At 35.0% G+C, this 21,099-nt stretch overlaps 2 protein-coding genes across 2 annotated transcripts in view; both read right to left on the bottom strand.

Moving 5' to 3' along the window:
* The window catches only part of LOC136806329 (ribosome biogenesis protein NOP53-like), a 29,151-nt gene extending 18,521 nt beyond the window's left edge, over positions 1-10,630 (bottom strand). The window contains exon 1 of the mRNA XM_067062884.1: positions 10,464-10,630. Within this exon, the coding sequence (XP_066918985.1) occupies positions 10,464-10,591 (128 nt within the window). The 5' untranslated portion in view covers positions 10,592-10,630. The remainder of the gene's footprint in view (positions 1-10,463) is intronic.
* Positions 667-9,961, bottom strand: LOC136806363 (uncharacterized). Its single transcript, XM_067062926.1, has 5 exons — positions 9,859-9,961; positions 3,727-4,008; positions 3,371-3,463; positions 1,481-1,609; positions 667-801 (listed from the first exon to the last, which is right to left on the bottom strand). Exons 1-5 carry the CDS (start codon positions 9,910-9,912, stop codon positions 667-669), a joined length of 693 nt encoding a protein of 230 aa, XP_066919027.1. The 5' UTR covers positions 9,913-9,961.
* Positions 10,631-21,099: the final 10,469 nt, after the last annotated feature.

Here is a 21,099-nt window from a genome sequence, read left to right as displayed (position 1 = left end):
ACTTTTTCCAACCCCCGGACGTCATCGTGGAAACTGAGTTAAAAATGTCAAATAACTCGAAAACGTAAAGGCTCGAAAAACAACCTAGTTAAAATTTTCACAATGACGTCAAAATTGTACGAAAATGACGTCATAAAATGTCAATTCATCGTAACTCGGAGTTTTCCAGATCCCCAATTTTCAAGTCCCTGCCTGGCAACTAGGTCCCCTCCGTTTATTCATGATATGCACCACTGCAATGTCTTCCGTTCCACCCAATAGCTGATTGGTTGGAAGTGACGTAAAAGCAGTCAATACGTCACTTTCAACCAATCAGCTATTGGGTGGAACGGAAGACATTGCAATGGTGCATATCATGAATTGAAATTTGATAAAATGTTTCAACCCCCTACTCATTGGGCACCTGAGAGTAGATTGTTCAGGGAAGAGCAATTGCAATGACAGTATTATGGTTTTAAATAAATTCATAAAAAACTACGAAGATAGGCAAAACTATTCTAGGGGTTACTAAAAAGTTACATCAAAACCCTCTCTGTATGAAATCGTAACCCCCTTAATGGCTTGACCCCCTAAAAGTTCAAAAATCCTGATTGATAACCCTTCCCTAATGATAATTTCAAATCATGATAAAATCATAAAACCCCCTAAAACATAAATCACGTATTTCTATACCTTATCACAGATCAATTCTCCATTAATTTCAGGGTTCAACAACAAGCTGGTGATCTCCTCGTTTGACAGCGAAATCCCATTATTCAACACTGGAAGGCCCATATAGAAATCGCAAGGTTTGGAAGACTCCTAGTACAAAAAAAAGAGAAAAATTTATTCAATATTCAACAAGCACATTGCTTATGATGTATATAGAATGGAAATGAAAAGTAAAATAAGAAACATACAGGGACCGAAAAAAAACCAGAATATATAAGGAAACAGCGGGGGAAACAGTCAAATGAAAATCTCTTTAAAAAGGGTCATTTTCCGTGATTTTTAGAAAGTTTCGGCTGCAAAAATCAGTTTTATTAACAATTGAACCATGAAAGGTGGTTGATATTGTTATTTAAAACATTTTTGAGTGAAAAAACAACGTAATAATAAAGAAAAATATCCAATGAAAATCTGCAGAAACGGTGATTTCCGGCATTTTCGGCCGTAAAAAAATGTTTTTTTGAAAATCAGGCTTCGTCACAATTTTGGTATTTTGGAATTTTGCATCAGCGTTCATGAAAAAAAATGTAATGATTTTTAGAGAGTTCTGGCTTAGAAAGTCAGTTTTATTGACAATTGAACCATGGTTCATGGTGGGCATTGTTATAAAGAATGTTTTTGTGTAACAGCGAAATATCAGGAAAAGTCTAATGAAAATGCTTATTCTAGACCCCCCAATTACTAAGTACCAGAGAGAAATCTTTTTCTTATTATTTTAAAAGTTGAAACTTGTGCTTTATACAAAAACAAAAAATAATGTATTTTGATATACCTTATCAACAACAATGTCCTCATTAATTTCAGGATCTGGCAATAAGTTGGCACCTTCTGTGTTTGACAATGAGATCCCGTTATTCGACACTGAAGAGTCCATAAAGAAATCACAGGGTTCGGAAGACTCCTGTAAAAAAAAAGAAAATTTGAGTAATATAACATTCACAAAAACAAAACAAATACTTTTATCGGAAAGAGGACAGTCCAGTCCAACTTAAATTTTGAGGTATAACTTTTTAAATTTGGGTTTAGTTGGTCAGTGGCTGAGTTGGATCGGTCAGTGGCATGGTCGGGGGGTCATGCTGTTACTATGTGAACTATGACAAAAGTGGTGTAGGAACCAAAAAACCTTTTTTGAAAAATTCGTAACAAATTTGAAATTTTTGCTAAATACAAAAACAATATCTGGACAGTGAAATCTTATATATATCTAGAAGAATCCCCACAAATTACCTGTTTTATGGGGTGGCTTACCCCTTTTTGAGCACTAATATAATTACTAAAATAATTTTCCAAAATGACAGATACCTGTCGCAGTGTTATGAATCAACTGCTTGACTGGGTTGGAAAATTTCTTTTTTAAGGTGTTTTCACATGCACGTAAAATTTTACTTAAGACCTTACAAAAAATTGGTGTTCATTCATTCTCTTACGTTACGAAAATTCTTCGTACATGTAACGAGAAAAAACTCCACTTAAGCATTCACGTAAGGCTCAAAAATCTATGCAAGGGCTAATGAAAAATTTGCTTAGGTTTAAAAATTTTCGATCACAAGCAATTTTTCGTAAGCGGCTTACGTAAAAAAGAAGAAAAAAAGAAGTAAAAAACGTTCAAATGACAGTTAAGATCACCATCCAGAGTCCTGCCAAGCTCTCATCCAGCAAAAATTAAATGACACTTGTAAACATAAGTTTCTTATCCTTTCCGATCGAAAACATTGCAACTTTCCAAACAGGAGATCAAAACCAAAGATTTTCCACGTTCAGCACGCCCTTTTGAATCTATTGTGTTTACTGCATTTAAAATGGCGGACAGAATCGCAGGAAAATAAAGGCGCCCGCTGTTTCGAGGGTGGTGACGCCAAAAACGCCCATACTGCCATCCAACAGAAGGAGAGTTATTTGCCGCGCGAGTTACGTCATGCACTCCATCGCAGCGCGCAGCAAACAGGCTTTCCGTGAACATCAATACTTATAAGAATAACTTATGTGCTTAATTTCAGTCGAGTATGAGTGCTTTATTGAAGATGAAGAAGAAGAAAAGATAAAAATCCGCTGGTCAATTTTGTTTAAATAGGATTGTTCCACAATTGTTGATAGTTGGAAAAAAATCTACCGTTGCAAAATAATTTTACAGCCCATTAAAGGCAAAGTTTGCTAATATTTAATATATTTGCTGTATTGTCTACGCAAAAAAATAATAAAAATGACACGAACATAATTTTTTTATGAGTGTCGCTTTGATTTTTTTGATTGCTGCCACGTACAGGAACTCGCAAAATGTTCCTAACTGAATGATACATTTCGAACGTGAAAAGATTCGAAAACTGAATCGAATGTTTCGATGACGTCATTTTTAGAGGGCTTTACGAATGAAAACATGCCTTCACAAAGTAACCAAACGTACATGTGAACAGCGGCCATCAGCATGGTCCGGAGGAGCAAAACTCTTCGTAAGCTCCTCTACGAAAGGGGTTTCCTAAGACTTTAAGTAAAATTTTACGTACATGTGAAAAAAGCTTTATTGATCCAGGAATTTTTCAGTATGATATTGCCTCTTGGAACAAACATTGATTTTTAATTGGGTCAGCAAGTTTCAAGTAGTTTTGCTTAGAGGACAGCAAAACCAATATTTTCTACTTCTATATAATATACACCTCCAACTTACAATGTCGTCATTTTGCGTAGTTTCAAAACCATCAGGGGCATTACTTGACTCCTCCGTTTGACTTCTGCATGGATACTTTGCTTTATTGAACAACTACCAGGAAAAAGAAGAATAATTTATTTATTCTACAAGTAATTGGAAAAGACATAAAAGAGAACTAAACAACTAACGACTAAATGACTTTGCACATAGAAGAAGCTAAATACTGATTTTCATTGAAAATGATAATGACTTATGAAATTAGCGACTAAATATCTCTAAAATCAACTTGTTCTGCAAAAGTGGTAATTATGTTGCCCAAAAATTGTGGTTTCAAAACCCTGTTTACTTTTATCTAAGAATTAAAAAATACTTACAGATTTCTTTCCTTCATCCAGGAAAACATTAACTAGACATGCTGGGGTATCACCAGTAATACCATCCAAAATTTCTTTGCACTGTTCATAAATTATGTCATCAAACTCATTTACTACAATAAGTGGTTGATCAATATGGTAGTCTCTTGCTTGAGCCTGTAGTGTGATACTATCCTGATGATTGTCAACTGCAAAAGCTTCACGCAAATGGCTAAGGTCCAATTTGTCATCAAGCTCTGGTGTAATGTAATGAACCAATGGGCCATAAGGCATACGGTGATACTGAAAGTAAAACAAAAATGGACTTGGGTTAATTGCCTTTCCAATTCCAAAAAAAGATTTATTCTATCTTTACTACATCAACATTTAATTCCTGGGGTCATAAGGCTGAAAAACCCTGTTTAATAAAGTCTGATTATCACACCTCCCCTTAACTCCCAGCTTTCTGCTACTGCACTGCGAAAATTGACTCTTTCATGCCAAAAAAACCAAATCCATCCAATAGCTCAGACTTTTGCTAAATATGAATATTCTTCAGCACTGACTCTTAGGTGCCAAATGAAGGACCCGCGCTTGTTAAAAATTTTCCAAACTCTCGTTTATTCCAACCCCCCATTTATTTGGCACCTAAGAGTATGACGTGGGGGAAGAAAGTGTAAAACTACAATCTCTCACAAAATATATTGAGAATTCCGGTTATTTTAACATTTTCCACGATTTAAAGTTCGGACGAACAAGTCGATTTTGAACTATCTCTTCAATTTAATCGAATATTTTCATTTGAGAGGGGTTGACAGACTTCTAGGCTATATTTTTTAGCCTTACTGGACCATTTTTGATCCATTTCTATTCCTATGCATTTATTTGCATAATATAAGAGCCTAAAAAACCTAACAAACATCGCATACCCTTTCCTGTACAAGGGAAAAATGAAAGCTTTTTATGCTAATGAAATCAATTTCCAGTGAAATTGTAGTGAAATTGTATACACTACCTTCGCAATTCTAGATGGTAAATAACTGGCTTTCAAATCTTATCTGTAGTTTCCTCCAGGTTGGTTCCCCCCAGAAAATTTTCCTTCCCCCTTATGAGTTTGTTCAAATTGGTACGCTAACATTTCTATTGAAGTAGCACACAATAATGCTGCAAATTTTCCCACATAGGGTGCAGAGGGCGCTTGCCACCCAAAAATAAAATTTGACAAAAAAGGTCAAAGTTTTTCCAATAGAATATAATTTTCTTAAAATTCTTACATCAAGATAAATCAGGGGGGGTCAACATCCAGATACCAGACCCGGTTTGTGTAATTTACGATGCACGATCCAACGATTCACGATGCGCGATGCACGATCCATGCATATATTATGTTAATTATTCTAATTATGCATTTATAGGTTTTAGTAATCACATGTTTTAATTCCTTCTTTTGTATTCCTGGAGAATCAATGTAAAGTATGCGTGTATAAATTTTAACCTCGACAATCAAATCAAATCAAAACATGCCCATGCTTTGAATTGAATATCTTGTAACCTTTTTGCTTTCTTTCTTAAAAAAAAAACGTTTCTCCGATTAAACCAACCAAATGCATTGGATTGAGACAGGGTTATAAACAAAAATTTACAATGTTGTGGTAAATTAGGGGAAGACGTTTAGCGCGTGTATAAACTCACCTTTTTTGAGAAAGATCAAATAAAATGAATTAACTTGATCATCAAACAGAGAAAAAATCAAATAGATAAAAACACCAGTTGCCATTCTGTTGGTAAAAGGCTTTTATAAGAACATGCCAAAAGTAATGTAGCCAATGATTCCTTATTTACCTTATTCACTGTTCTTAAAAAATAATAAACGTACAAAAATGAGTTTTCTTTTAATAAATTTTTCGCGCCAAAACTTTTCTATGACGTCAAGGCTTTTTCTTTCATTTTAAAAACAAACTCTCGCTATCAATTTTTGTTTTTTCTACACAGAAGATATAAGTTATTATAATCTTTCTGATTATGATAAATTATTTCCACTTCTTTTTTTAATTTTTTTTTCGTTATTGTTATATGATGTTTGTAGCTAGCATTATGAAAACTTATTTGTGCATAATTAAAATAATTAACATAAATCGACATAAATCATGCATGGATCGTGCATCGTGCATCGTGAATCGTTGGATCGCACATCGTAAATTACACAAACCGTACCAGACCCATAGCCGGGTGGTGGTGTCTTTTTTTCCTTTAAAATTTTGAAAAGTCAAGTTGGTATTGGTGGGGGTGGGTCCCCCTATTTTTTAGAAAAAAGAGTTATCCTCGGTTGGTATTGATACCAAAATAGGGGGTGGGTCACCCTTTTTTAAAAATAAATGTTATAAACTCAAATTAGTTCGATAGTTTAAATGAATTCGATTAGTCTTCGATTAGTTTCGATTGAGGTTTGAATAGTTTTGATAACTTCGATCAAATTAATCAAAGGTAATCAAAGAAGATCAATGGTAATTAAAGTTTATAAATCTATCGAACTTTTTCAGATCTCAATTAGCTTCGATTACTCCTCGATGAGTTCGATTAATTGAAAAATAATTGCTTTGATTAGCTTCAATTTTAAATTTGATGACTTCGGTAATTGAATTATTCGATTACATGGTGGCCACCACTTTTTTTCAACAAATTCAAGGGTTTCAAGGGTCATTTTTGACTAATTTTCAAGGGTTTCAAGGGATTTCCACCCCAGATTTTCAAGGGTTTCTAGAGTTTTGTGGTTGATCTTTGCTAGTTTTTAAAGATTTCAAGGAAATCTGTCGACATTAGGAGAAAGCTTGAATTTTTGATTGGCCAGTGCTGAATTTTCAACCCCCTTAAAATGCACAAATTACCCCTAAAACGTTTTCTTTAACAAAATCACAAAGACCTTGAAATCTTTCTAGCTAACAAATCAGTCTCCTCAATCCCTTGCCCTTGATTTCAACATAATCTCAAAGGCATTCTTCAAGCAGATACTTTCCTTATAGTTGTGGTAAAGGAGGGCCCACTATAGTTGGGCCCGACGGAGAAAATTTTTGATTTTCAGTGCTTTGGATTGGCTGAAAATGCACACAATTCAGACGATAGAATCAATTTCACAACCACCCATCTTATCACCCAGACCTGCCGATCTAATTTTATTCAAGTCGCACTTAACAGGTTCAAGGGCAAACTCCAAAAGAATGAAGAAGAAGAAGTCTCCTAAAGAATAAACGTGGAATAACCCTTGAATCTCAGGGTTCCAAAAGAAGTTTTCTCATTTGATTCACTGATGTTTATATCCCACGCAGTGGAGAAAAATTTTGTATTTCTATGGCTGAAAATGGCCTGAAAATTTGAAATTTCAAGGATTTCAAGGGTATAAATCTTGCACTTCAAGGGTCCCTAAGATAATATTGATTTTTCAAGGGTTTCAAGGAAATTTTCAAGGGCAGGAAAAAAATCAAGGGTATTTCAAGGGTTTCAAGGAATTCAAGGGTCGCTGGCCACCATGGATTAATCACGTCTGATCTTACATAGGTATAGATATATCATAGATATCATCATCGAATGGCTATTGATTGTTAGTCTGTACTGCAGTAACCGATAACCAATTGATCATTTAAGAGTCTTAATCAAAAATCAATCGATCATTTACAAGCCAATCAATGACCATCAATCAATTGATAGGTACGTAATTGAGCCTAGGTAATTAATCCTGATTGAGCTATTCCAGAAATTTTCTGTTTACCCCCTGTGGACGACACGGTTTTTTGTAAAAAATAAAGCCTCAGAACTTCGATGTGAAATTCAAAATATATATACTTGGAAATTGACTGATTGATTGATTTTTTTAACAGGTATTGGAAATTCCATCATTTTATCTCATTTTTAAGAAAATGCCTTGGAAAATTACGCGTTTTCCCTTCATTTTTAAGAAAATGTCTTGGAAATTCCAGATTTACAAAATCATTTCAACCTCTGAAATTCAGTGTCGTCCACCCCCATTTACCCAGACTCTCCCACTCGATACAATCGATAACTTTTTCCAATCGATAACCTATCGATGGATTGGATATCGATTGCTTCTGATAATCGATACCAGACAGACTCGATCATTCGAACTTGTAATCGAACTGATTTTCTAATCGAACTAATCGAACTTGATCGAACCTAATCGAACGATTAGAGTTCGATTAGTCGAGCCAATCAAACCTAATCGAACACTCACAATTTTTGGTAAAATTTGAGTTCGATTAGTTCGATAAGTCGTCTGGCGATTAGTTCGATTAAGTTCGACTAGTTGGATTAGTTTGATAGGTCCTTCCATTAATTCTAACTAATCAAACTTAATCTGAATCAAACTAGTCGAACATAGTCAAATCTAATCGGACTAATAGAACTTAATCGAACACTCACAATTTTGGAGAAAATCTGAAAGTTCGATTAGTTCGACTAATCCAACTTTAATCGTTCGATTAGGTTCGATTAAGTTCGATTAGTTGGATTAGAAAATCAGTTCGATTAGTTCGAATGATCGAGTCTGGTCGATAGGTAATCGAGCCTTCTTTAAAATCCTGATTATCGATTGGTCAACCTATCGATTGTTGATCGATTGATCATCGATTGATAATTATCATCGATTGGCGAACGATTGGTAATCTGTTCTACAGTGTAATCGCTCATTTAAAGAGTCAATCGATAATCAATCGATCATTAACAAGCCAATCAATGACCAATCGATCAATCAATAGGTAATCAAGCCTCCCTCAAAATCCTTAATATCGATTGTCTATCGATTATCGGAACCAATCGATATCCAATCCATCGATTGGAAAAACCTATCAATTGTATTGAGTTGGAGGGTCTGGAATAACCACCAGTCTGGAAATGATGCACAGTCCACCAAATATATTTGACGTGAGGCTGTAAAATTCCTTTTGGCGTATCGGCGTAAGGTAAGGAGCAGAAGTGTAAGCCCTGTAGGCCCACATCCACTTGCTGTTCCACGAGTGGAACTTTTTTGGCGTTGGCTGCAATTTAAACAAATAACAATTCGGTGTGGACTTCTCATCATTTCCAGACTGGCATAACCATAGAAATTGATAGTAAAAAGAGCTGGGGTAAACATCAAATAAAAATGGCATTGTGATCTCATGAAAAAGGAGGGCCTGGATATTAATACTATGTATGGGGAGGACGTCTTGTACTGCAAACAGCAGAACAGAGTTTTTACAGCTACTTACAAGTTGTAGATTAATACATCTTCTTAACGCTTAACCCTATTTTTATCAGGGGGGGGGGTGTGTTTTCCACCAGGCTGGCACTCTTTTGCTAATAGCTCACTGAAAATTTTTTTTAACACTCTGAAAGTTTTTGACTTTTAATATAATCCTATTAGCAGCATGTATACCAAATTTTACAATTATACACCAACCAGATCAGGTTTTATGACTTTTTTGTGCAGGCATATCATAAAATCCAGCTAAAACCCTGTAAAATCCCAAAATCTTAAATTTAGCATAACTTTTGATCTAGCCATCCAACTGACTTCAAATTTTGACAGGTTATAGGTATTAATGATAAATTTTAAAAATTATTTAAAAAAATTTCAAAAACTGCTGACGTCATCAAAAATGACGTCATTATTTTTTGAAAAAATTTACTCATTTTCTGCATGGATTTTAAATCTTAATTTTATTAGTATGGTAAACACCGGCAAATATGTTAAAGATATTATTTTTGGCTTTTAGAAATTTAAAACAGAATTGAAAAATCTCCATTCGTTCAACTTTGATTGCTATTTTATTGAACAGTACTTTTTCATTGGTCAGCGATAATTGTGAAACTTTGTGATGACGTCATCACCTTTAAGATGACGTCATCAACCCAAATTTTTTTCTATGAACTTCTTTTATGATAGAGAACATTTGTGCCAAATTTCAAGTCCATACCTTTTCTAGATCAAAAGTTATGCAAGGCTGGTGGAAAACACCAGAATGAGTGAGAATACAAAATCCGAAAAAGCCTGATAATAATAGGGTTAACAACCATGATTCCCCAGCTGTAAACAGCAAAGCTTTGGGTACCATTTTTGTTATGTTATTAGAGTGAGAAATAGTTGAAGCAAATGAGACTTACCTTTTCACTGTCGAGCAGAGAAAATAAGAAATTCAGCTCTTCTATACGATCCATTTCTTCAATTTGCCTGATTCTTTCAAACTGACCCTACAACAGTTGACATTCTCCTGCACGTGCGAAAGTTCGATTCGAACAACTCGAATATTTATTCCTCAACTCGCCTCAACTCGAATTCGAGTGAATTTCCGAGAATGAGCTTGATTGGTTTATCCGTAAATAATGAAAATTTATGCATAATTTATGCGCATCGCGAATCGCGAATCGTTGGATCGTGCATCGTAAAGTACACTAACCCCAATTTTAAAAGGTTATGTATGATATAAAGGAAACAGTTATTTTGCAAAATAGTATTGGCAAAGTAGCAAGATAACAAAGCTATTTTCAAGTTTAAAGCTCTGAAATCAATATCCCCTGAAAAGCTTTATGCAAATGTAATTCAATTCAAAGTTTGAGCTTTATACACTGAGGAAATCCAACCAAGCCTCAAATTATTTTTTTCTAAAGATCAACCAATATCATTTTTGTAATGATCTGCATGTAAAACAACTAAATTTGTATTATAGCCATATTCAATGTTATCCTTTATAAACATTATCAATTTGTACCCTGTTCTTTCATCTCTTCTGGCATCTTCTAGGTGCTGTTCGACATCCTCCACATCTACATTTTTTCGCCATCCTTTCTTTCTATTTTTGCTGCCTTTTTTCTTCTTTTTCATTGGCTCATTGTCCATATTTATTTATTTCCTAATCTTGTCTAGGAAACAAAGAAAATTCTTTCAAAAAAAAAAGGTTTCCAATTTTCCAAGACACTTATTTTGAGATTGAACCTTTAGTCATGTGGACGACGATATATACTTCAAAACATAATATTGAAACAATTTCAAGAATCTTACAAAACTTTTAACAAGGATTACATTTTTGACATTTGTTAATTTTGAAATTTTTCTCTAGTATGTGTCTATTTCTATTTCTATAAATTGATCCAAAGAGTATGTATGTTTATTTTCCTTGGTACTGTATACTAAAATAACAGTAAAAATAAAAATAAAAATGATAAAGTGTCAAAATGATTGAAAAAGACAGAAGAAATGCAGAAAGTCAACCCCATCTACATAAACCAACCTGAAATTTGTCATCAGCCCAACTCCCACCTTTTTTTAATCCAAAAATTCTCAACTCCCCCAGAATGCAGGACTTTGTATAGAAAAAAAATAAAAAAATTAACAATTGAAAAAAGAAAACCAACTGCTTATTCTAAGCTTTTGCTAAGATTATGTAATGTTTTGAAGTCATTACAAGATATTTTTGTCGTTAATTCATCATGGAGTCAAAGTGGTATTGTGCCTAGCAAAAGGTCTATCATATTACCGTAAGCAATTTCAACACCCTTCTTTAAAGGTAGGAATAATCAGAATGTTGGAATTGCTGATGAGTTTCCATTTTTCTTTACTTAGCAATCAGAGAAGAAACAATCTTTTGTCTATAAGTGATCCCAACCATCCTATTATTCGGAAGTGTCGAAATTAGAAGATAGATGTTGACATTAGACCAACTTACGGTACTCATCTGATCATCTGATCTCAGTTTTATAAAATCTTTAGCTTTTACCCACGCGGTCAATGGTGAATACTGGGCACCATCCACTCAACTCTGCCTATTTTTTTTCCTTTTCCTTTTTTTCTTTTTTTTCTAAACAAAAAAACATCTGGGGTTGGGGGGCTGGAAATTGTACTTCTGAAAACCCCCAAAAAAGGTAAATATAGGCTAAAATCAGGCTATTTAGAGCAAAATAAGGGGCCTTCTCTTTGGACCATTCCAGAAAATTTTTGTTACTGTACCACTGTCGTACGGTGGTTGTGGTTGGAAATTCCGATGAGTCCATGTACTTTCGCAAATTGCGTAGAAAATTCCACTCTTTTTTGCCATTTTTAATTCAATTGCCTTGGAATGAAATTCATACATTTTCTTCTCTCTGGGAAATTCCATGTCGTCTGCTCCCCTGTTACAGACAAATTGTGGAATGGCCCTTAACAGCTGAAAATATTCTTAAAAATTAATAAAGAGGGGTCCTAATAAGGTCCAGGGGGTGGGGGTTGGAGAATTTTTGAAAAATTAACAAGGGGGAGGTGGGGGTGGTTCGGAACCTAAAGAGTACTTTTCCTACAATTATTGCATAGTGCGGAAAGCCAGGTCTAAACCCCCTTCTTGGCAATCCTTTTTCTTGGCATCCCCCCTAACCCCAGTTTGCACAGTATCGCAAGGCTGCACTTGAGGAAAAAAAAAACCGGAAATAGCGAGTTCCGTACTGGAAGAACACACCTGATAAATTTTGGTCCGGACAAGGTGCACCTATACCTCGGAAATTGGCCCAAAAAAGGCATAAGGAATTTTATAACACTTCATGGCAGATTGGGCTATTCCAGAAAAAATATGATACAGGGGGTGGACGACAGGAATTTGCAGATAAAAAAAACATTCGGAAATCTAGTCAATTTTTCAAAGTGCTTCGGAAATTCCGCTCAATTTTTAATTTGAACCCTTGGAAATTCCACATTTTTCCACCAAAAAATTGATTTTGTATCGGAAATCCAGGAGTTTTATTGCTTTTGTATTGGACATCCAGGAATTTCAAAAAAATAATTTGCCTCGGAATTCTGCCGCTGTCCACCCCCTTGTATAACAGACTTTAATTGGAAGAGCCCATTAAAAAGACGATCAGAAAACGAAAGCTTCCTCGTTTTTCATTTTTGCATTTATGGGGATGAAGAATGAAATTTTCAGAAGATGCTCTATTCGATACGAGGATTCCCATTTCTGTAAAATCGCGATTCCCCATTGTTGCGAAATGGTGGCTATGGGTAATTCCTTTGTTTTTTTGTTCTAAGTGACGTAAAGACGCTTCACAAATCAAAGTCAGGCTAGCTCTAAAGCTCTAAAACAGCATCTAATAACATGAAAACCAGAAAATGATTCTTTGATGGGAATCAAAACTATAAAGTGCACTTACAAATATCAATATGTCAGATCTAACAAAATTAATAACGGCACTGTCATCATTGACAATAAAAAAAAGGATTTTCTGTCAAGAGTCTTGTAAACATTCCAACAACTTCCATCGAAATTATCTATCACAGCTGAGTCTACCATTTTTAACACAGTCCGAGGATTGAGCCAAGAACGCTCGCAGAACGCCCGTAGAACGCCTGCGATCTCCCTCGCGGGTGAAAAATTTAATCCGTCAATCACTTCTCAAGCGAAGAGTATGCGAAGCGATTCTAGCTTTACGATAGTGCCGCAGAGGGTAAAATGGCGAAAATCGATTTTGGCAAAACTTTTTTGAAAAATGACCCTACAAGATTTATATATCTTTTTATTCCATGAAGAGATTACTTTCAAATAAAAATATATTGACAATGAATGGGTAAGCTTTCTAGAAATCCAAACATAAATTGTATAGCTTTAACCAAAAAATAGCACTTTAGGACCAGAAACAGTCAAAAACCAGCTTTTTCCAATTTTCATCGAGTTACAGGAATTAATTTTAATTCCTTGTTTGTTTTGATCTGAAATTTTCAGTAGGGGTGGCCAACATGGTTCCCTTGCTCATATCAGCGGGGCCCGAGACGGGGGTAAGAGAATTAAAGTTTCTAAGTAAAATATTAATTATCACCCAAAAACGTGCCTTTTTTTGTCCATATCTTTTAAATAGATAGTCCCAGTCTTATCCCTCCTTCAGTAAAGCTTCCTATACATTTTGTCCTTCAGAAAAACCAAAAATATTGGCCATAATTGTTTGCTTTCAGTTCCTGTAGCCAATAGTGTGACCCCCTGTATTTCTATTTTATTCTGCGCAGGTTTTTTAATAGAGATGTCACATGACTCTAATCCCGCAGTCTTTGGACTAGAGAAAGCGAAAGTGAAATCGCGCGATCTGATTGGATGAAAAAAAGACAGTGGGAACTGGAACCGAAAATAATTCTCATTCTAAAACAAGATGGCGGCTAGAAAAGCACGTCTTTTGCTTTGGACGAAAGGTTGTAAATTCTGGTTGATTTTAAGGTTTTATCTTATTGGCCCAGCGCTAGCAATAGGGCCTTTCATTAGCACTTTTCCGTCCGTGTATCTGTCTGTCCGTTTTGGTAGAAACGGCGCTTAAAACCAGTAACACACTTTTTAATTTTGCCGTCTGGAGAGGGAAAAGCTTGCTAAAGTCGGATACTGGCTATAAAAGATATATTTTCTGATTCCGCGCTCCTTCAAAACAATTTTCAAAACAAAACAAGATGGCAGTCGAAGCGAGGAGGTTGATTCATACTTTCTTGAACATTTTCTTTGCTTTAGTGGTCAAGAGACTTTCAAACCAAAGAAATTTTGTAATTATTTTTCTGTATAAACCTTTTTTCAACATTCTGCCATACCTTATAGTCTTTGCTCAAGTTTTCATAAAGTTTTATGAGTGAAAATTCAACCTTAAATCACTTTCATTTTTAGTTTCTTTCAAAAGGACTTCATAATTTTTTAGGAAATAATGGCTTCTGATATAGAAATAAATAAACTGAAATGCAGCTGATGTGTAAAATTGAACAAGATTGGAACTTTTTTCTTGATGCTACGTAAGAAAACAGTCACTTCTGGATCTGTCGCTGTTCAGGCTGTTAAACAAAAAACAACGTAACGGTGGTCAGCAGTGGTGGGACGTGGTATGATTTTCAAACTCAACACATAATTATTTCAAGTAAACTGATTCTGGAATTTGGTAATGGACACTAAAATGGAGCCCATGTGTAAATTGGAACAATATTGGAACTTTTTCCATGATGCTACGCGTGAAAATGGTTATTTCTGGATCTGTCTCTCGTTTGACGATTGGTGGCTTGATTTGTCAAACTCGACACAGAATTATTTCAAATAAGCTGATTATGGAATCATGTTAATGGAGACTAAAATGCACCTCATATGTAAATTTGAACAAGATTGGGACTTTTTTCATGATTCTACACATATATTAAATAAAATGGTCATTTCTGGATCTGTCGCATTAAACGATCGGTGGCTTGATTTTTCAAACTCGACTCACATAATTATTTAAAGTATAAACTGATTCTGGAATCTGTTAATTGACACTAAAATGCAGCTCATGGGTAAATTTGAACTAGATTGAAACATTTTTCATGGTTACAATGCATGAACAGTGAAAATGGTCATTTCTGGATCTATCACTCACATTAACTGTTAACTCACATTAAATCTCATGAATTTTATTAGCCTTGATATGCAGACCGTAAACTATTTTATCGTCAAGTTTTTTAAAGATTATTTTTCTGGTTTACTGTCTGTTCCAACTAACATGCCTGCAGGGATATATCTCCCTGAATATGTGAGTGCACCTAATTGGTTAAAAAGCGCCCACTCACTATATATTCGCGGGTTTTTTAAAATATTTTTCTATGGGCGCACATAATTTATGGAAATTTTCCACCTAGGACATTTTTATAGACCTTTTTTCAAAGAGGACGTCCTGTTGAATAATTATGTAGTCCAGCCATAAAAACAATGATAGAGCCATGCATAATTACTGTATCATGCATATTGTAATAATTATGAATGGTTTTATCATTGTTTTTCTGCTGGACTACATAATTATTCAACAGGGTGGCCTCTTTGAAAAAAGGTCTATTCCACCCCCCCCTGAGATTGGGTAACTTGCATCAGTGGAGGCTAACATGCATAGCCCTCAAATGAAAGACCTGGCTGGTCATTAAAATACAAAATTAAATCAAAACAAAAATGGTAGAGTAGAGCTGCGAGCGGAGCTGCATAGTTGTTTTTTAGTGACCAGCCAGGTCTTTCATTTGAGGGCTATGCATGTTATGCATGTTGTGTTAGCCTCCACTGATGCAAGTTACCCAATCTCACGGTACCTGAGAGTATTCAACCGGGTGAACCTGCGCCGGTTGGTAGCAGACCATTCAATAAAATTTCAAGCGTCTAACCAATGAGAAGTACAGCGGTGACTTTGGAAAAATTTTCCCTGTCTTCACTTTGATCCATGTCAACAGGGTCATACATTTGCTGTTTTGCACGCTCTTTATCAACACGTTACTTTTCGCTGGGCCTTCAAGCCAACAGGCTTCTTGTCTTATCTCATTTACTTTAATTAGTAGAGGCTTCTTCAATGTTTGGGGAAGGTAAGTCTATAAAAGTTATTTGTTTTTCGGTGGAAAAAAGTGTTTAAAAAAGCTTTTTTTGTGCTCAAGGTTTATTTTTCTTCGCAAATTTTTGTCTTCAATCTTAAATAGATGAACGAGTATTTGACTGATGTTTATGATTTTTTCACAGAACATAGTAAAACAATTCAGGAGCTTGGACCTTTTTACAGAATTTCAAAAAATCTGTTAGTTTTGGAGATATATTGAAAAGTTTAGACATGGGTAGTTCGGGTTCGTGTTTCGCGTTCTCAAACCAATAACGCACAGATATTATTCAATTATCATCATCCCTTTATTTTCATTCCTAGAACTTTTGCAAAAAAAAGGAAAAATAGAAAAGTTGTATTTTTTACTGATCTATTCACATACTCCAGACGTCTGCACTCGATAGGATCGATCATCGGATTGGCTCAATGACGGATCAATATGTGATCGATGGATTACTTAACGATCTGGATCGAGCCGTTCCGATGCGATGATTGATCCTATCGAGCGCAGACGTCTGGCATACTGAATTTGAAAGTTCTTCTATGTGGCGTTTTTTTTTACAAACTTCAAAAAACTGAATTTTGTGCCGCCTTTGCGGGACTTTAGCTTAAGTTAGGGTGCGCACTCGTCGGGATTTTTTGCGCGGAACGAGGAAGAATTTACAAAAATGAACTTCAAGGCATTAGTACTTACCTTTAAAATGTGTTCATTCTTTTTTTAAAATCAATCAGGAATTATCAGGGAAAGAAGTAAAAAAAAACTGCATCAAGGTATCTATTTTCTTTCCAAAGATATTCATGTTTTTCGACGTCAAGGTGAAAACGCGATTTAGCGCTGACCACGGCACCGGAAAATTCTCGACCCACATTGAAACAAATGGCTGTCGCTATTGAGCTGGTTCATCTTTTCAATTTCGCGGTTTTTTTAGTAAACCCAGGGTAAGATTAGGCTACAATCTATCACAACCTCAATCCTTCAAGAAATATTTGAGACAAAAGGGAAATCCACCGGGGTGTTTTGTAACCACAATCGATTTGTAAGTGCTCTAAAGTAGGTTCGAAGGGTAGAGTTTTAACTCTGAGTTTTAACGCTAGACTTAACACTTAGGACTTTAGGATCTGAGGATCCAAAAGTTCAAAAATGGTCCAGCAAGGCTCCGAATATAGCCTGGAAGTCTGCCTACCCGTCTCAAATTGAAATATTCGATTAAATTAAAGAGATAGCCCAAAATCAGCTTTCTCGCCCGAACTTTAAATCTCGAAAAACGTCAAAATAACCGGAATTCTCAATATATTTCTTGAAAGATTGTCTGAGAAACTGAAAAATCCCAAATTCTGCTCAGCGGGGGTTCTTATTCCAAGTTTAAAGCAATTTTTCTGGCTCAAAAATCCCCTTTCTTCAATTTTAGGGGCTAAAACTCAAAAAAAAAGTCAAAATTTCCTGAAATTTCACGTTTTGGACTTTTCGTAATTGGACCTTTGCAAAATATTAATATTTCATAAAAAGTGATTTTGGCCAGGAGCAACCCTTCAAAGGTCCGAAACATGCTTTAAGACGAATTTTAGAGGTTTTCAGGTAATTTTGGACCCCCGCAGAGCAGAAATCAGCATTTTTCAGTTTTTCAGACAATCCTTCAAGAAATATTTGAGACAAAAGGGAAATCCAACCGGGTGTTTTGAAACCACAATCGATTTGTAAGTGCTCTAAAGTAGGTTCGAAGGGTAGAGTTTTAACTCTGAGTTTTAACGCTAGACTTAACACTTAGGACCTTAGGATCTGAGGATCCAAAAGTTCAAAAATGGTCCAGCAAGGCTCCGAATATAGCCTGGAAGACTGCCTACCCGTCTCAAATTGAAATATTCGATTAAATTAAAGAGATAGCCCAAAATCAGCTTTCTCGCCCGAACTTTAAATCTCGAAAAACGTCAAAATAACCGGAATTCTCAATATATTTCTTGAAAGATTGCTGCTTTATTTGAAAATCTACAGGCCGTCTGGAATTTCGAAAAATAAGAAGAAATTGCAATTTTTTAACAAGATTGCGGATTTTTTCATTTAAGCAGCATACACCATCTGAAAGCTGAGGATTTTAGCTTTCTAGTGGTGAAATTTGTTTTTAGCTATCATTTCCAGCTCATTAGCGATAAGCTAAAGTTTAACAGTCATCTGGCTGATTTTCAGACCGCGCCAGCAAAACTCCTCACGCCCCGCCAGGCGGAAGGCTAGAATTCACCCGTCATCTTTAATGTTTTTCGGTGCTGTCCAAAGGTCATTTCTTGGTTGCGCGTGGTAGGGAGACGATTCCTTGAAAAGGTGGTTTTTTTGTGGTTTGAAAATGGAATAACTTTGGAACTACTTAACCAATTTTAACAAATGACCCCTCATTTTTCTCACAAAGGTAAGGACTTTCAAATAAAATTAGTTTGGTTTTCAAAATTTGAGGGGAAAATTTTGACCTGTCCACCCTACTTTTAAGTGCTTGCGTGCAGCATAGGGTACAAAGTCCAATATGTGTTTCCCGTAATTTTAGTTAGGTCTATACTGAAAGTACTTCCACTAACTGAGAGACACATTCTGTTACCAAGAGGTTTCAAAAAATGATGTAGGAAAAAGTTGTTAAAAAGTATGTCGTTTTTATATTTCGTAAAACTACGTCACTCACAACCACGGAGCACTGACTTTTAGTTTTGTGACTTGTTCTCACTCGTTTTGTTTCCGTAATAAAAACAAAGGCGTTATTGTGAACTTTGAAGACACTTAAAATCGAGGTACTTCCACTAACTGACTAGACTGCCTGACAGATTGAAATGATTTTTGGCTGGCGCTGGATGCAGCGAGCTAGCCTTTTTATTCTTTTATAAAAAGAAAGTGGAAAACCAAAAAAGGTGCCTATCCTTGTATTTTTATGAAAAGTTACATTTTTAAGGTAAAATTTACTTTGGAGAGAAAAACCAAACTAACTTTATATATTGGATGAACACTCGAAAGACGTGAAAAAATACAAACCACGAGGTAAATCGTAAAAAACAGCCGCCATCTTGTTTGTTTTGGTCATCGAGTATTCCGAAAGAATATAGAGCCAGAAAATCGGGCAAATCGGAAATGCCGAGCTTCGGGGCGCTTGCGCAACGCCTCGGCAACGGCTGCTCCGAGAGTCCGGAGACCATGAACAAAGAGCAGAGTCGAAGGTGGTGCTAAGGCTGCTAATGGTAAATCACTTTAAGCAAATATTAACATTGGATCAATTTTTTTCCCAAAGTGGATTTCCCGCATGAAAATCTCACGGTTAATCTTCTATTCTAGTCTACAAGTCTTGTCAGAATTCGCCAAAATTAATAAATTTAAATCCCCGCCAAACACTGGGCGAAAAAAGAGATTTCCAATGTGTGGAAAGGCGTGGAAATGTGACAATTCCACATCTTTCCAATGAGTGGAATGATGGTCTTTCCACATCCATTGGAAAGTTAATAAGGTTACCTTTCTATCTTTCCACAAGGTCATCTTTCTAACTTTCCAATCAGTGGAAAGATCATTACTCCAACTTTCCAACTATTAGAAATTTCACTTTTCAAAATAGTGGAAATACGTAAATGTCAACTTTCTACATCTTTCAACTGATCAAAAATTTCATCTTTCCACATCGATTGGAAAGTTTGTAAGGTTACCTTTCTATCTTTCCACAATATCATCTTTCTAACTTTCCAACAATTAGAAAGTCCATATTTCGAAAAAGTGGAAATACGAGGAAATATCAATCTTCCACATCTTTCCATACTGTTCAAAAATTTCATATTTTCACATTGATTGGAAATTTAAATTCTTTTTTCTAAAGGTTGTAAAAACGTGGAATTTACGTTATTTCTAAATCTTCCAAGTTATTGGGGATTTGATCTTTCAACAATAATGGAAAGTTACAAAGGTTTGAAATCTGAAATTCTTTCCAAACAGCTGAAAGCTCTAATTCCCACAAGAAATTAGAAGTTATATAATTAGTGACAAGTTGCGTTTCTTGCTATTAATGCTACTAATTTAAGAGTAAAATTTTGACTGATAAAATATTTCATAATTATATGCTTTTACATCGATAAGTTAAAAGCCACTTAATGTGATATGGAAATAAAATCTAAAGTACACAGTTTTCATAAGAATTACTTAAATCCGGGAAAGCCTCAAATTTGTCAATTTTTGGAAAATCTTTCATTTAATCGTCAAAATTTTCTCTATTCAACTACCAAGTATTGTCTCAAACGTGAGAAAAAGAGGAAGGAAACAAGAACTAATAATTTCAAATTTCAAAAGCCCAAGAATAATTTTAAGCCTTGTTTTATTTTATAAAGGAAGACAAATAATTTTAACTGAAAAAATATTTTGAGGCTCAGCATGATTTTTAAAAGTTTGCAAATATTTGAGTCTTGCGATTCTTATAAAAAAATAATCTAATCACAAATAATAATTGAAAGAATTAAAATGGCGAGGAAGAAAGCTTGAGAATCAAATTCAGCTACCATAAACCAGATTTTAACTTTATATATTGAGGGTTATTTTTTTTCTAAAATGTTTAGAAAACTCTAAGGTTGCCAAAAAAAATCATTGTCAATCTTGCCTGGACACTCTTAAAAAGCTTTAGAGTATATGATGAATCATTTTGATGATCTAAAAACTAATAAATAAATAATAAATATAAAAAACTCTTACCAAGATAATCTAATTTCCATTGATTTCAAATTAAATGAAAACTAAAAATAATGCTAATCTGTATATATTCCCAAGAGAAACTTGGATAAAAACATGAAGCACAAGCAAACCAAGTTTAATCAAATTCATTTGATAATTGTTCAAAAGTCAGCTTCCACTATATAGCTATAAAAATAGGTATGCCAGATCATTTGAATAATGGATGGGATAAATTCATAAGTCGATTTAATCGATATTGAAATCACAGCATCCTACAACACTTTGATTGGACCATCTCTCCTGAACAAAATAAGAAATACAAAAACATTTAATTCATCAAGTCTGCCAGAAATCTTAGAAAACTATCA

This window comes from Clytia hemisphaerica, unplaced genomic scaffold (genome assembly GCF_902728285.1).
Source record: "Clytia hemisphaerica strain Z4C2 unplaced genomic scaffold, Clytia hemisphaerica genome assembly, whole genome shotgun sequence".
Lineage (NCBI taxonomy): Eukaryota > Metazoa > Cnidaria > Hydrozoa > Leptothecata > Clytiidae > Clytia > Clytia hemisphaerica.
This window is presented reverse-complemented; position numbering and strand designations above follow the sequence as displayed.